Below are 13,808 nucleotides of genomic sequence, written 5' to 3' on the forward strand. Positions count from 1 at the left end.
TCCGGTGCCGCGAGCACGCGCGGATACACTACCGGACGCACTCCGGCGAGCGGCCGTACTCGTGTCCGGTATGCGGGAAGGCGTTCACGCAGAAGCCGGCGCTGAACCGGCACTACGCGGTGAGCTGACGCACACACACACACACACACGCGCGCGCGCACGCAAGCAAGCACGCACACACACAAACGTGTACAAATGTACAAACATCGCTGTATATGCAATACGCGGTTGGTAGAGTCGGTATACGCAGATACGCCCATATATGCACACACACACACAAACACACACACACACAACATTAGTAGTCGTCACACACTCATACACACGCACACATGTAAACTAACAAATACGTGTGTTATTTTGTATTTTTTCTTTAACTACTAAATATTAAATAATCCGTGATTGTAGATAAAACTCAACCTCTTCATACTGAAAAATAATCTGATATTAAACATAATAAAGAGGTAACCACTCCAGATTCTTAAATGGGACCCAATGACAACAATTCTCTATGAACCACAAAAAGAATCATGTCAATCGGTTGAACACACACGGAGCTATCGAGAGAAAACCAAAAAAAAATAAGATATAGATATAGAATAGCAATTATGGAAATATTAAAATACTAGCTGCGCCCCGCGGTTTCACCCGCGTAAGCCCGTATCCCGTAGGAATATCGTGACAAAAAGTTGCCTATGTGTTATTCCAGTTGTCCAGCTATCTACGTACCAAATTTCATTGCAATCGATTAAGTAGTTTTTGCGTGAAAGAGCAACAAACAAACACACATCCATCACATCAAAACAATTATCTTTTGGTGCACAACCTAATTGATTGTCTGACGTCTTTTGACAGTTGACAAGTGACAGCTGTAAAAAGCATGTTTTCTTTTACAGATACACACTGGATCCAAGCCTTTTGAGTGTCAATACTGCGCAAAAACGTTCAGCCAGTCGAGTTCATTGAAGGCCCACGTGAAAACGGTGCATTTAAAAATACCTAGGAAAGTGAGTCAAGTTGTTGATAATAAAATTTGCTGACAAATTGTGTTTCATTCGTGTACAGTCTTCGTACATCACATTGCGCGCTGTCAGCATTTTACGCTGATACGCGACCCATTTTCAGTTCCCATTCGATCACCATTTTTTTGAAGTGAAACTTCTTTAGAATCGTTGTGATTTCAAACCTGATGCAACGGAAAAACGACAGGTAAGAGACACAAATACAAAAATGTGTAGAATGAAGCCGGCAAAGAATGAGACAGAAATATACATACTATTTTATTAATTCTTTTGTCGATTTACTTTAGTTTCACTTCTATCGTGTGTGAATCGCACACACACCTTTTTTTTATAGTGGGGAAATCTTGCATAGATACCCACGGCCCCCGGGGAAGAGGTCGTGGGTTATGTCGGATGTCGGATGAAGATTGTTTTAAAGTTTATGTGCGTTTTGTTAAAAGAAACGCTGCGCTCCCGCATAAAAAAAGAGACTGTTTAATCAAGATATTATTATTAAAACGTTTAAAATTATTAATTACGAAATAGCCATGACGAACTATAGATAAATAGTCTCACATTGCCTAGCTATTTGAAAAAAGAATATTAAGATTTCATTCATAGTTTATATTATATTCAATTGAAATGTGTCAATTGATTCTTCGTATTGTTGTATCAAATCGTATTTTCTGTCGAAGTTTGTTTGTGTTCAATTAAATCTACGGGCTTTTTATCACGATAACGGATAACCTTTGGTTGGATATTATAATATTTCAATACAGGTATGTACAATGAAGTGTAATTTTCTATTAATTCATCGTACAACGCGCTATAGTCGCAAGTTTTGCGAGCTTTTTTCTTTACGCGACTCATTATATTTTATTTTTTTTTTCCTACCTTGTTCTTCTGGGTCGTGTAAATCTTGATGTCTCGTTGACACAGCCAACTCGACGTTGACGTAAGTCTCGAATTACTCGATAACTTTCCACTAAAAACAACATTTACGCAATGCATTGGGTTAGATTCGAAGGAGTACGATAACATTTATGTAGATGGCGCTAAATCTGTTTCGGTTTAGCGCCATCTATATAAATGTTACCGTACCACTTCGAACGTAACTCAAAGGATTACATAAATGTTTCTTGTCTTAACGTATAGATGACGCGCAATTCAATTTAAGACAATTTCTTTATTAATTTATGCGTAATGTCGCGATAGCTCCGCAGCACTTACCCCCAACTCAACAACAATCAAGAGTTAACATATCAAATCCACGCGTTCCTACGAAAAAATAAATTAATAATTGTATTTTACATCATGGAGCATTAGCCATCGTTCATCTATGAGAATGTAAACTTTCTGGCGTATATTGTGAAATAGTGAAGCCAATGTTGGTCGCATTTCGGCACTCGGACAGTTTGCGTACTCTGCACGGTTTAATGTTGAATTCTTTCAATACAATCGTGTAAAGAGACATATGGTCCAGCGCAACCACTGCCGCCTCTGGCGCAGTTGGCGGGAAGCGACGAGTTTTATGCATTCTCTACTTACTCCCTTATATATTTCGATCGGTGTTGATTTTGCAATCCTATGGAGTTCAATTGGTAATACTATATATAACAAGAAATAACAATTCTGCGTTTGCTTCATAAAAATGAAACCTCCCTTTCCTATTTTGTCACACATCTTTCAAATTAATTATTTATTTTTAATAAATAGTAACAATTTAAAGATCACAATTTTTGTGAAGTACTAGGCGCGCAGGAGTGTGCAAGCGATTGCGAGGAAAGACAGAGACAGCATATCTTCAGACAGAGGTATTATGCTCAGCTTAGCCACTTGTTTTCGCCATCAAACTCATGTCAAGTCACAAAGTCACCTGTCAAAGTTGTCATCTGTCGGAAATCAAAGTGTTGAAAATAAGAAAATATTTATTATCACGTTCACTTCCGTTTTGTGCTTGGAGCGCATATAAATCTGCGTAGGGGAGATAAGTCAAAATAATTATATGGCTATATATATTATGTTTAAAAAAAGGTTTGCCAATGTTTCAACGATATCACACTAATGATATTTGTCCATCAATCACACTGAAACTGCAGAACGGAACTCGATACAGAACATAGAATATTTAGAGAAGAAAAATAGAGCCATAGATATATTATGTAACACTGTAGAAAGTACTCTAAATCTAGACATTCTAAAATCGTTTATGACGGATAATTTATGGAATTAATTTCAAAAGTAATGTCAGACCTATAGTGATTGATAAATGAAAATTTGTCACACCTCATCACACCTCAATCTAAAACAAGCAGTAAAACCTATTTCCGTAGCGGAAATGCTTACTCTTAAACCTCAAAAGCTATTCTATCTGGCCAGATTATTTGAAAAACAACACAGTATTCTTCTTGCTGGACATCCCACGGATCTTTTATATACGCACAAATTTAGATTCATCGAAGAACAAGAAATATTACGTATAGGACATTATTGCTTTTTAAATGCACTTTTCCCAATTAAAATTTATATTTTTACAAGGTTTTTATCTTATCTTATACCTTTAAACGAGCAATTCTTGTATATATATATATATATATATATATATATATATATATATATAATTGGAATCTCGGAATCGGCTCCAACGATTTTCATGAAATTTAGTATATAGGGGGTTTCGGGGGCGATAAATCGATCTAGCTAGGAATTTTTTTTAGAAAATGTCATATTCGTGTTTTTTTCCCTGACATCTATTGGTGAATAATAATACTATTTTGCTTCGTAGATAGCTGGACAACTGAAATAACACATAGGCACTTTTTATACCGATATTCCTACGGGATACGGAATTACGCGGTTTCAACCGCGGGTCACAGCTAGTTAGGAGTTATAAGGGCATCGGTGTATTTCTTCACTTAGCCTTATTAGAAAAACAAAAGGTTCTTATAAATGGAATAACAAAATCGATTATTCGAAAATCAATTTACATCCCTTTATACACGTATGTGTTAAGAAATTGATCGCTTGTATTTGAACTTTGTTTATACAAAAAAGTAATGTAGAAAAAACACGTCATAAAAGCATAGTTTGTTTCGAGTGTTGCTTCAAGTTTCAAGTCATTGTTAGATCATTTGTCTATGCCTTCTGTCTACAGTTCGTAGGCTATGACCATGAGCGTCAATAGCGTCACATGTCAATGTCAATTGTCAATTCAAAATTTATTTGAAAGAAAAAAAAAAAGTAAACGACCTATTTGTTATTGTTTTGCTAACGATTATTACCGTAATATACGTAAATTACAATTTCAATGCCTGCAAGATGAGTGCCGACACGACAATGCAACTTCCATTAACACATTCGGCTACTCAAAAACTCGTTTGATTTATAAATAATCGCGATGTTTTCAGATATTTGTGTGTCAACAAAATTTAAATGAAATGCTACCCGTAGTGATGTATAATATGGAAGGGTGTTCCAACTCGATGAATAATTTTAACTCAATATACGATGATAGTGTCATATTGAACGGTGTCAGGAATAGGAAAAAAGTGTCCGAATTACCGAATTGCCCTGTGTGCAGTTGTACGATACGACAAGGAGAGTTAGATAGTCATTTGGCCCTGGAAGTAGAGCGGTTGCAAAAGCTATCTAGTGCTTCCAAACGGAAACTGAGTTCTAATAGTCCTAGTGCGCCGATACCGGGGTCCAGTACGAGTGTCGATAATCCTAGTGAGGAGGCTGATGTCGATGTGTCTGGCTGCCTTGGTAGTGATGTGTATCAGGTATGTAGTTTTATTCGATAAAAGAATATAATTTAAGTAGCTTTAAAGGTATTTTGTTAGAAAGCTAGCTGTGGGGATATTGTGAACAAGCTATCATTAATATTTTTCTTTAGAACCATCCTGTTACCAATATAAATATGGTTATCAGGCCACGTAGGAATTTAAAAATAATATGCAAGCACTAAAATCCTAATTCAATACATATTATGAAACTAACATGTTTAAAATATAAAAACATTTTTCAATTCACTGTTATCATGGAAAGTACCAAAACTGTGCAAAATCCTATCCTAATAACAATATTATAAATGCAGAAGTTTGTAAGGATGTGTGTGTGTTTGTTGCTCTTTCACGCAAAAACTACTGAACCGGTTGCAGTGAAATTGATATGCAGATAACTGAACAACTGGAATAACATATAGACAATTTTTATCCTGATATTTCTACAGGATACAGACTTATGCGGGGCGCAGCTAGTATTATAAATGTGAAAGTTTGTTTGTTTGTCAATCACACTGATACTACAGATTTTGGTGAAATTTGGTACAGACCGAGTATGAGCTGATTTGGGAATTGATAGGATACTTTTATCATGATTTAATGCTCCCTTTGGACAAATCAGAAATCATGATATCCAGGCGGAGCCGGGACAACATGTATCCTACTAATATTATAAATGCGAAAGTTTGTAAGGATGTGTATGTGTGTTTGTTGCTCTTTAACACAAAAACTTTCACTTGTGCAAGTCCGTATCCCGTAGGAATACCAGGATAAAAAGTTGCCTATATGTTATTTCAGTTGTCCAGCTGTCTACGTACAAAATTTCATTGTAATCGGTTCAGTAGTTTTTGCGTGAAAGAGCAACAAACACACACACACACATATCCTAAAAAACTTTCACATTTATAATTTTAGTAGGATTAGTAGGATAGGATTTGTTTATTGTGATTGTTGTTTTGCTATTTCAGCGAGTTCACGGCAATCGTTTACGTCGTCTCCGTTCGCGTAGACGCTCACCGCCCCCGCAGCAAGGGGAGTGCCCCATATGCAACGCCACCCTGCCGGCGTCCAGGCTGCAGAGGCACGCGTTGCGATGCCTGAAGCGTACCGGAGCGGAGATGGATGAGGACGTGCCGGATACCAGCTCGGAGGAGGGCAGTATTGATGTTGAGGTGGGCGCTGGGTGTTATCCCACTGGTCTTCCGGTGTGCTATGTTTATTTAATGCATCATCACTTGCCATAATTGGTCATGTTTAATGCAACATTGCTTGCATATTTATTTATTATTTATAGTACATATCACCGAAAAATAAATTTACGTTGTTACCCAAAAAAAAAGAAGTACATGCCGGCACATATGCACTATAAGACGGCCTTATCGCTCAAGAGCAATCTCTTCCAGCCATATTGTATAAAATCTATTCTTATATTATACAGAGGAAAGTTTTGTATCTCCGTTAAAAGTGTTCACATGAATTGAATTCCACTGAACCGATTTTAAATACTCATTTACCATCAGATTGCTGCAACTTCACTGAGTGGCATAGGCTATGTATGTACCACGGGCGAAGCTGGGGCGGAATGCTAGTAGTTATATATGTGGGAGTCGAGCACGCTTCCATGCGTATTGTAAGAAAACAGTATATAGTTACCTCTATGACATACATACACACATACACAATGCGTCGAGGTCAAATAGAATGTCATCAGTACGTTCCTCAATAAATGGCCTATTAAACACATAAAAGAAACATTTTTCAAATCGGACCATTTGTTGCTGAGATTAGCGAGAGTTCAACCAAACGAACAAATTCTTCAGCTTCATAATATTAGTCTTCTCATCTCTCTCTTATATATAAAATTCCCTCGTCACAATTATTGTTACCGAACTCCTCTGAAAGGGCTGGGCTGATTGTTATGAAATCTGTTATGAATCCTGAGGTCAGCTAGTATTTTTCATACCCCCAAAATGATAACTAGTAAGACAGAATAGCGTTTGCCCGGTATGCTAGTATTAGTATATATTCTATACTATAGAATAGACACACATTTTTTTTTATGTCATAGCAAGCAACTGAGCTGGTGGTTCGCCTGATGGTAAGCGATCACCATAGCCCATGAACATTCGCAAAGGTGTCTCTGCGAATGTGCTACCCGCATTTATGAGGTAAGGGAAAAGGAAAGGTTTAACAACTGGAAGGAAGGAATGGACTGGGATGGGTGAGGAAAAGGAAAGGGGCCTCCGGCTGCCCCACTCACCGTACGAAACACAGTGGCATACCACTATTTCAAGCCGGTTTTCTGTGCGGATGTGGTACTTCGTACCGCTGCGAGCTGACCCAATTCGTGCCGGAACGTGCTCGACTCCCACAACGAAATCACTTCTAAGCGATAAGGCCGCCAAATTGTACAGTAGATATTGTTTATTGGTTTGTGCATAGTACAATAAAGTGTTGTTTTTTTGTTTTTTTAAACTGTTGCTATTGTTTTTTTTTTGTGTAAAATATAATTAAAGTAAAGTTTTGTTTGTACTTAAATAGCTGTTAGCTGCAGGCTGTGAAATGTACTTACTGTACGTAATGACAGCACTAAGTATTTGTTTGTAATTTTTATAAAACTTTCCCATTCATGTTACCCGTGTATGTCATGTTGGTGATCCTTAATGTAATAAATAAATAAATAAATAAATAAATAAATAAATAAATAAATAAATGAATGAATGAATGAATAAATGAATAAATAAATGAATGAATGAATGAATAAACGAATAAATAAATGAATGAATGAATAAACGAATAAATGAATAAATAAATAAATGTCTCAGAACGACGAGCCGAGCGGCTTCGGCGCGGAGTACCAGTGGTGCGGCGAGTGGCGGGTGCGCGCCGCCGCGCTGCAGCCGGCCGACGCGCGCCCCGGCACCAGCGTGCGCCGCGCCTCCACCGACCGCGCGCTCGTGAGTCTGGACCTTATTGCCTTAGCAATTAGGTGGTTATTTGCATGACGGGTTAAGCTTTTAGAAACTCAGTGCGCGCCGCGCCACAGACCGCGTGCTGGTGAGTTTGGACCTTATTGCCTTGGCGATTAGGTGGTTATTTGCATGACGGGTGAAGCTTTTAGAAACTCAGCGTGCGCCGCGCCACAGACCGCGCGCTCGTGAGTTTGGACCTTATTGCCTTGACAATAAGACATTTAGTTGTATGAAAGGTGAAGTTTTCAGAGACTCAGCGCGCGCCGCGCCTCCAGCGACCGCCGACCGCGCGATCTTGACGCGTGCTAGTGAGTCTGAACCTTATTGCCTTAGCAATTAGGTGGTTTTTTGCATGACGGATGAAGCTTTCAGAGACTCATCGTGCGCCGCGCGCTCGTGAGTTTGGACCTTATTGCCTTGACAATAAGACGTTTAGTTGTATGAGTGGTGAAGCTTACAGAGACTCAGCGTGCCCGGTGCCTCCACCGATCGCGTGCTCGTGAGTGTGGACCTTATTGCCTTGACAATAAGACGTTTAGTTGTATGAGTGGTGAAGCTTACAAGTTGAATACATTTGAGTCTGATAACCGGGACCAGTTTGAACCTTATTTTCTCGGTGATAAGGTGTTTATTTGCATGAGGGGTGAAACCTGTCTTGTTGGCATTTCCTGGACACTATAGAAGAGAGACTACACTAATACAATATATTATATAATTTTGTATTTCTTTTTTTTCAGGTGGTAGATCACGACGAAGACACGGAGCTATACGGGCCACCACAATACTCCCCCTCGCGCATAGCGCCCAATGTAAGTTCTAAAACAAATATAATCACGCTAATTTTGTAAACTAGCGGTCCGCCCCGGCTTCGCCCGTGGTACATATGTAGCCTAAAGCCTTCTTCAATAATTGGGCTATTTAACACTGAAAGAATTTTTCAAATCGGACCAGTAGCTCCTGAGATTAGTGCGTTCAAACAAAAACACTCTTCAGCTTTATAATATTTACATAGATGTGAAAGTATAAGCAGTTTGTTTATATGATTGTCCGTCAATCACGCTGAAACTACTAAACGGATTTTGATATAATTTGGTCCAATAGACAGGGGTAACTTGGTGGGGATATTTTTATCCCGATTAAATGCTCCCTTGGGATAAATCGGGAATATTGATATCCAGGCGGAGCCGGGACGAGCGTCTAGTTAATCATAACGTTAGATGCAACTTCTGGCTTAATATGTTTTTGAACGAGTAAATGTCATATGGCTGTCAGTGTTCTCTATCAAAACTTGTTTAGTTCTCCTTCCTACTAATATTATAAATGCGAAAGTTTCTGAGGATAGATGTGCGTGTGTTTGTTGCTCTTTCACGCAAAAACTACTGAACCGATTGCTATGAAATTTGGTACGTAGACAGCTGGACGACTGAAATAACATATAGGTAACTTTTTATCCCGATATCCCTACGGGATACGGACTTACGCGGGTAGTTCTATATAACATCGCATTGCTTTGTAACGTGGCGATGTGTCCCTTAAAAGGAAATCAGAAAGAGTTTGAACGCATTTCAGACGGAGGAGGATCAAGCAGAGGAGTCGAACGGGAACGAAGAAGAGAACGCCGAAGATGGTGACGCGGAGGCGCAGAAGAATCACAGGCCGAATGGGTTGGTGGAGGCCAGTGCGGAGGTGAGAGTTGGAATATATAAAAAGTGCGGGCTCGTATCCTTTTCCTTACCCTTCCTCTCGTCAATCCTTTCTTCGTCCCTTTCCAATTTGAAGTCGACAATCCATTTGTAGAGGCGCTTGGTCTGCAATGGACCTTACGCCTCTCCAAATGTCCACGGGCGGTGGTAGCGCTCACCATCAGGCGACCCGCCAGCTCCATTCCCGATTATGATATAAAAACAAAAACTTATAATAAACAAATCTTCTGCTATCTTTCCATCTGTGTCGAAACTCAATCTAAAAACATTTATTCATTCAATTAAACTCCTTCTAGAAGCGCTTTCGAATCGTCATAACACAGTTTTTTACATTTACCACCGGTTCGGAAAGCAGTTTCCATAGAGAAGAGATGACAAGAAACTGTATTAAAGAATATACCGGTATACTGTATGATGTATCAAAGTTCTGAGGTTTTACGTTCCCATGGGATTTCCGGGATAAACACTGTCCTATGTCCTTACAACACTATACTATCCTATATCCCAAACTATCTATGTATCAAATCTCTTCCAAATCGTTCCAGTAGTTTCCGAGATGAAACTATTCAATAAACCAAACTCTAGCTTTAGATATAAGTTAATACAGATTATATAGTTTAAAATAAAATCCTTAACTGTTCCGTTAAATTCATTGATTTTTTTCTGTTTCCAGACAAGAATACAAGCATTGAAAGCGAAAATAAAAGATTTAGAGAAGAAACAGAACACTGCGTTAGAGGTATGTATCATATTTTTGTATGTCACAGCGGGCAACTGAGCTGGTGGTTCGCCTGATGGTAAACGATCACCACCGCCCGTGAACAGAGCAGAGGTAGTGCCTCTGCGAATGTGATGTCCGCTTTATGAGATAAGGGATAAAGAAAGGATTGAGGAAAAAAGGAATCCACTAGGGTCAGGAAAAGAAAACTCCACAATTTTTGTTGATTTGCCCGCTTTGATGGGGATGAAGGATAGGACTGGGGAGGTTAAGGAAAAGAATCTGGGCCACCGACTCCCCCCCCTCACCGTACGAAACACAGTAGCATGCTGCTATTTCACGCCGGTCTCCAGTGGGAGTGTGGTGCTTCCCCCAGTGCGAGCTGCCACAATTCGTGCCGAATCGTGCTCGACTCCCCACCACCTCAACATACCAGCCCATTTAAAAAAAAATGAAGTCCCGTGTCCCCTACTGGGGTATGGGGCAGATGATATACATCTGTTTCACTGATCGATTTTCTTTATAGACAAGTAGGTGATCAGCCTTCTGTGTCCTGCCAGACCGAGACTTTTTTTTTTTTTTTTTTGTGCGTCCCCACCGGGAATTGAACCCAGGACTCCTCTGTTCTACGCCCACGCGTTAACCACTATACCAAGGAGGCGGTCCACACATCCCATTTAATTGATCTTAAATGTTTCTTTCAGGCGAAATGCCTCATATGCCTGGGCCCCTACACGTCGCCGGCGGTGTCGATACAGTGCTGGCATGTGTACTGCGAAGTGAGTACTTGAATATCTAGATTCTAGATCTAGGCTCATGTTGGGGCATCTAATGAGGGGCAGACAGTGTGGTGGTTACTGTAGTAAGGTGGTGGATAATTATTTACGTGGGAATTAAAGATTTTGACGGATTTTAAACGCGATTTATTTGTTATATTATTAATCCGACGTTTTGAACACTTTACAGCGAACGTGGTCAAGGGGAGACCGTGTATACAATGAATAAATCGCGTTTAAAATCCGTTAAAAAGTCTTTAATTCTTAAATGTATAATACTCGCGTGAAATCAAACACAAGAAAATACTAAACTATTTATTAAAAAAAAACGTAATGTCAATTTTCACAAATAAACTAGAGATTTTTTTCTTTTTGGTATTTCCTACATGATGACTATGCAGGTTCTTCTTTGCTTCATAGAGAATAATTGTTGTGATTTGGTCACATTTTAGAATCTGGAGTGGGTACCTCCCCCCTCTCCTGCCAGGGAAATTGGTGATCGTTTTCTTAGAAAGAAATCAGTTTTCTTACCATAAGGATCCCGTTTTTTTTTTCAAAATTTTACCATTCATGCCGCCAAATTAATCTTCTTTGTGCCTTAATAAAACTGTTTAAAAAAGGAAATACAGCGGAATTGACCGAGCCTTTCTCCAGCCGTGTATTAAAACAGACGATTACATAAAATAAACTTCTATGACATATCCCGTACATTTGTTTGTATGTTTGTTTTATTCGGAAATCGCTCCCGCAGGTCTGTTGGTTGCAATCGCTTCGCGCCAAGAAGATCTGCCCGCAGTGTAATGCCATAACCACAGCTGAGCATTTACGAAGGATCTACATGTGAAATTATTGAAGATATTTGCTAAATATGCAATTGTAATTGATAAAAGGCGAAACGGAACGTTTTCTCGTACGGTGAGATACGAAATGGATAGAAAAAACAGTGAGATCGAAGAGCACAGAGTAAAAAATTAAAATGACCTTTAGGTTATTTGAAGAAACCAAAAAGGTTTTATTAAAGTGTGAATTGTGTTAATTTATCGTTCGAAAAATTAAAAAACTGAAATGTTAAAAAAAAACGATTTATTCGTCATTCGTCAATTTAAAAAATGTGTGTAATTTATTTGGCAATAGTGACAGACAGCGTATGAAAATTACACTGATCAACAAAAAAACTTTTTTTCTATGTAACAAGAAAATTTTGGCTGATTCTATTAGGAATAAGATCAAATAGAGTAAAACTGGTATTCTAAAGTTTTCAATACGAATAGTTTTATTGTAATATTATTTTTTTCACTTTTCTTAAATTACAAGTTATTTTAACAAAAATTAAATTATTATCAATGTTATAATATTAATATAAATACTTTTTTATAATTTTCTTCTGTATTTCGCGTCAGGAACGTCCCTCTGTAATCCCCAGCAATAACCTGCCAGCATAGTTGGACTGTATTTTCCCTGGTATCGTTTTCTATGGTAAAAATGACTTGGTGGAATCGTTCCCCGTGTTCATCGCTAACGGCACCCAAGTTTGGGGGAAAAAGTCTAAATGTGAATGTAAAAAATGTATTTTGAAGGACATATTGCAACCTAAGGCGTAATAATTCTCTAAAAGTTCCTGGACAATAGTTTTATAGTCATTTGATCGGTGATTTCCAAGAAAATTTTCAGTGATTTTTATTAATTTTTTCTAAGCTGGTATTTCCAGATCATCGAATCGCTCTTTAAATATATCTTGTTTTATCACTTGCCTGATTTAATGCCATACAAAATCACCCTATTTAATCTTGGCGTTGGCTTTAATCACTGATTTTAGGGAACTTTTCTTTTAGGTATTGAAATCCAGCGCCATTTTTTTCAATTGCTTTCACAAAGTTTTTCATCAGACTAAGTTTTATATGAAGAAGTGGTAAAAATATGCCTTTAGTTTGTACTAATGGAGTGTGTTTTACATTTTTTAATTCTAGAGTAAGAGATCGCCTTTCGCGCCAATTTTCTTAACGTAATGGTTCTTCCTATCCCAACTGTCCCATTCGCAAAGAAAACAACAAAATTTTGTATACCCAAGTTGCAATCCTAATAAAAGGGCAACAACTTTTAAATCTCCGCTTATTCTCCATTTATGCTCTCGATATTGTATCTTTTCTAAAAGAAATTTCATAGGATTATTTCATGTTAGCACCTTAACCTATTGGTACAGAGGGAAGATTATTGATAAGTGCCGGAACACAGAAACTAGTCCGAATCAAATTAATATACATATGATTTTGTGGAGAGGTTAGGTAGATAATTCGAAATTACTGCTTACTTTTCTTGTTACAAAATCTTGTTGATCAGTGTTATTAATTTATCAAAAAGTGTAAAATATGTCATCAGTTATTATATCAATAAATCCAGATATATGTGGTTGTAATAATACTTTATATCAATTCCGTTTTTGAGAATAACACGAGATAGATTTTGGCGCGAATAAAATTGGCCGCCAAATTACAAGTGTCATTTTGACAGTTAGTGTGACCATTGAGTTTTTTTTTACACGGCATACGCATGGTGACAATATTGTGTGTATATAAAGTACTTTAAAAGATGTTTAATTATTCAGGAACGTGAAAGTTTTCTTTTTAACTTTAAATGCGGGTACTCAAGCGTGTACACACACACATAGACAAATACACATATACACAGATATATCTATGTATAGATTATACTATTTGAATCGTGTAAGTGTATTATAAATGTATGCGAAACTTGTGAGATTTAAGGGAGGGGAGGGGACCGGGAGTGGAATTGCTCATAACGAAGTGTTTTATTTAGTGTTTAAGGATAGATGTAAAAAAAACATTGCCTTCCGTGAAG

The 13,808-nt window shown here is 38.1% G+C and overlaps 2 protein-coding genes across 2 annotated transcripts in view; both read left to right on the top strand.

The window, feature by feature from the left end:
- LOC119839219 (zinc finger protein 14-like) overlaps positions 1 to 1,040 on the top strand; it is an 11,694-nt gene extending 10,654 nt beyond the window's left edge. The window contains exons 12-13 of the mRNA XM_038365437.1: positions 4 to 119; positions 897 to 1,040. Coding sequence (XP_038221365.1) covers positions 4 to 119; positions 897 to 1,040 — 260 coding nt within the window. The remainder of the gene's footprint in view (positions 1 to 3; positions 120 to 896) is intronic.
- A 3,181-nt stretch (positions 1,041 to 4,221) lies between these two features.
- On the top strand, positions 4,222 to 11,871 carry LOC119839205 (E3 ubiquitin-protein ligase RNF220). Its single transcript, XM_038365422.1, has 8 exons — positions 4,222 to 4,783; positions 5,752 to 5,955; positions 7,609 to 7,740; positions 8,493 to 8,564; positions 9,325 to 9,441; positions 10,132 to 10,197; positions 10,881 to 10,955; positions 11,704 to 11,871. Exons 1-8 carry the CDS (start codon positions 4,439 to 4,441, stop codon positions 11,794 to 11,796), a joined length of 1,104 nt encoding a protein of 367 aa, XP_038221350.1. The 5' UTR covers positions 4,222 to 4,438; the 3' UTR covers positions 11,797 to 11,871.
- The last annotated feature ends 1,937 nt before the right edge of the window (positions 11,872 to 13,808 follow it).

This window comes from Zerene cesonia, unplaced genomic scaffold (genome assembly GCF_012273895.1).
Source record: "Zerene cesonia ecotype Mississippi unplaced genomic scaffold, Zerene_cesonia_1.1 Zces_u010, whole genome shotgun sequence".
NCBI lineage: Eukaryota > Metazoa > Arthropoda > Insecta > Lepidoptera > Pieridae > Zerene > Zerene cesonia.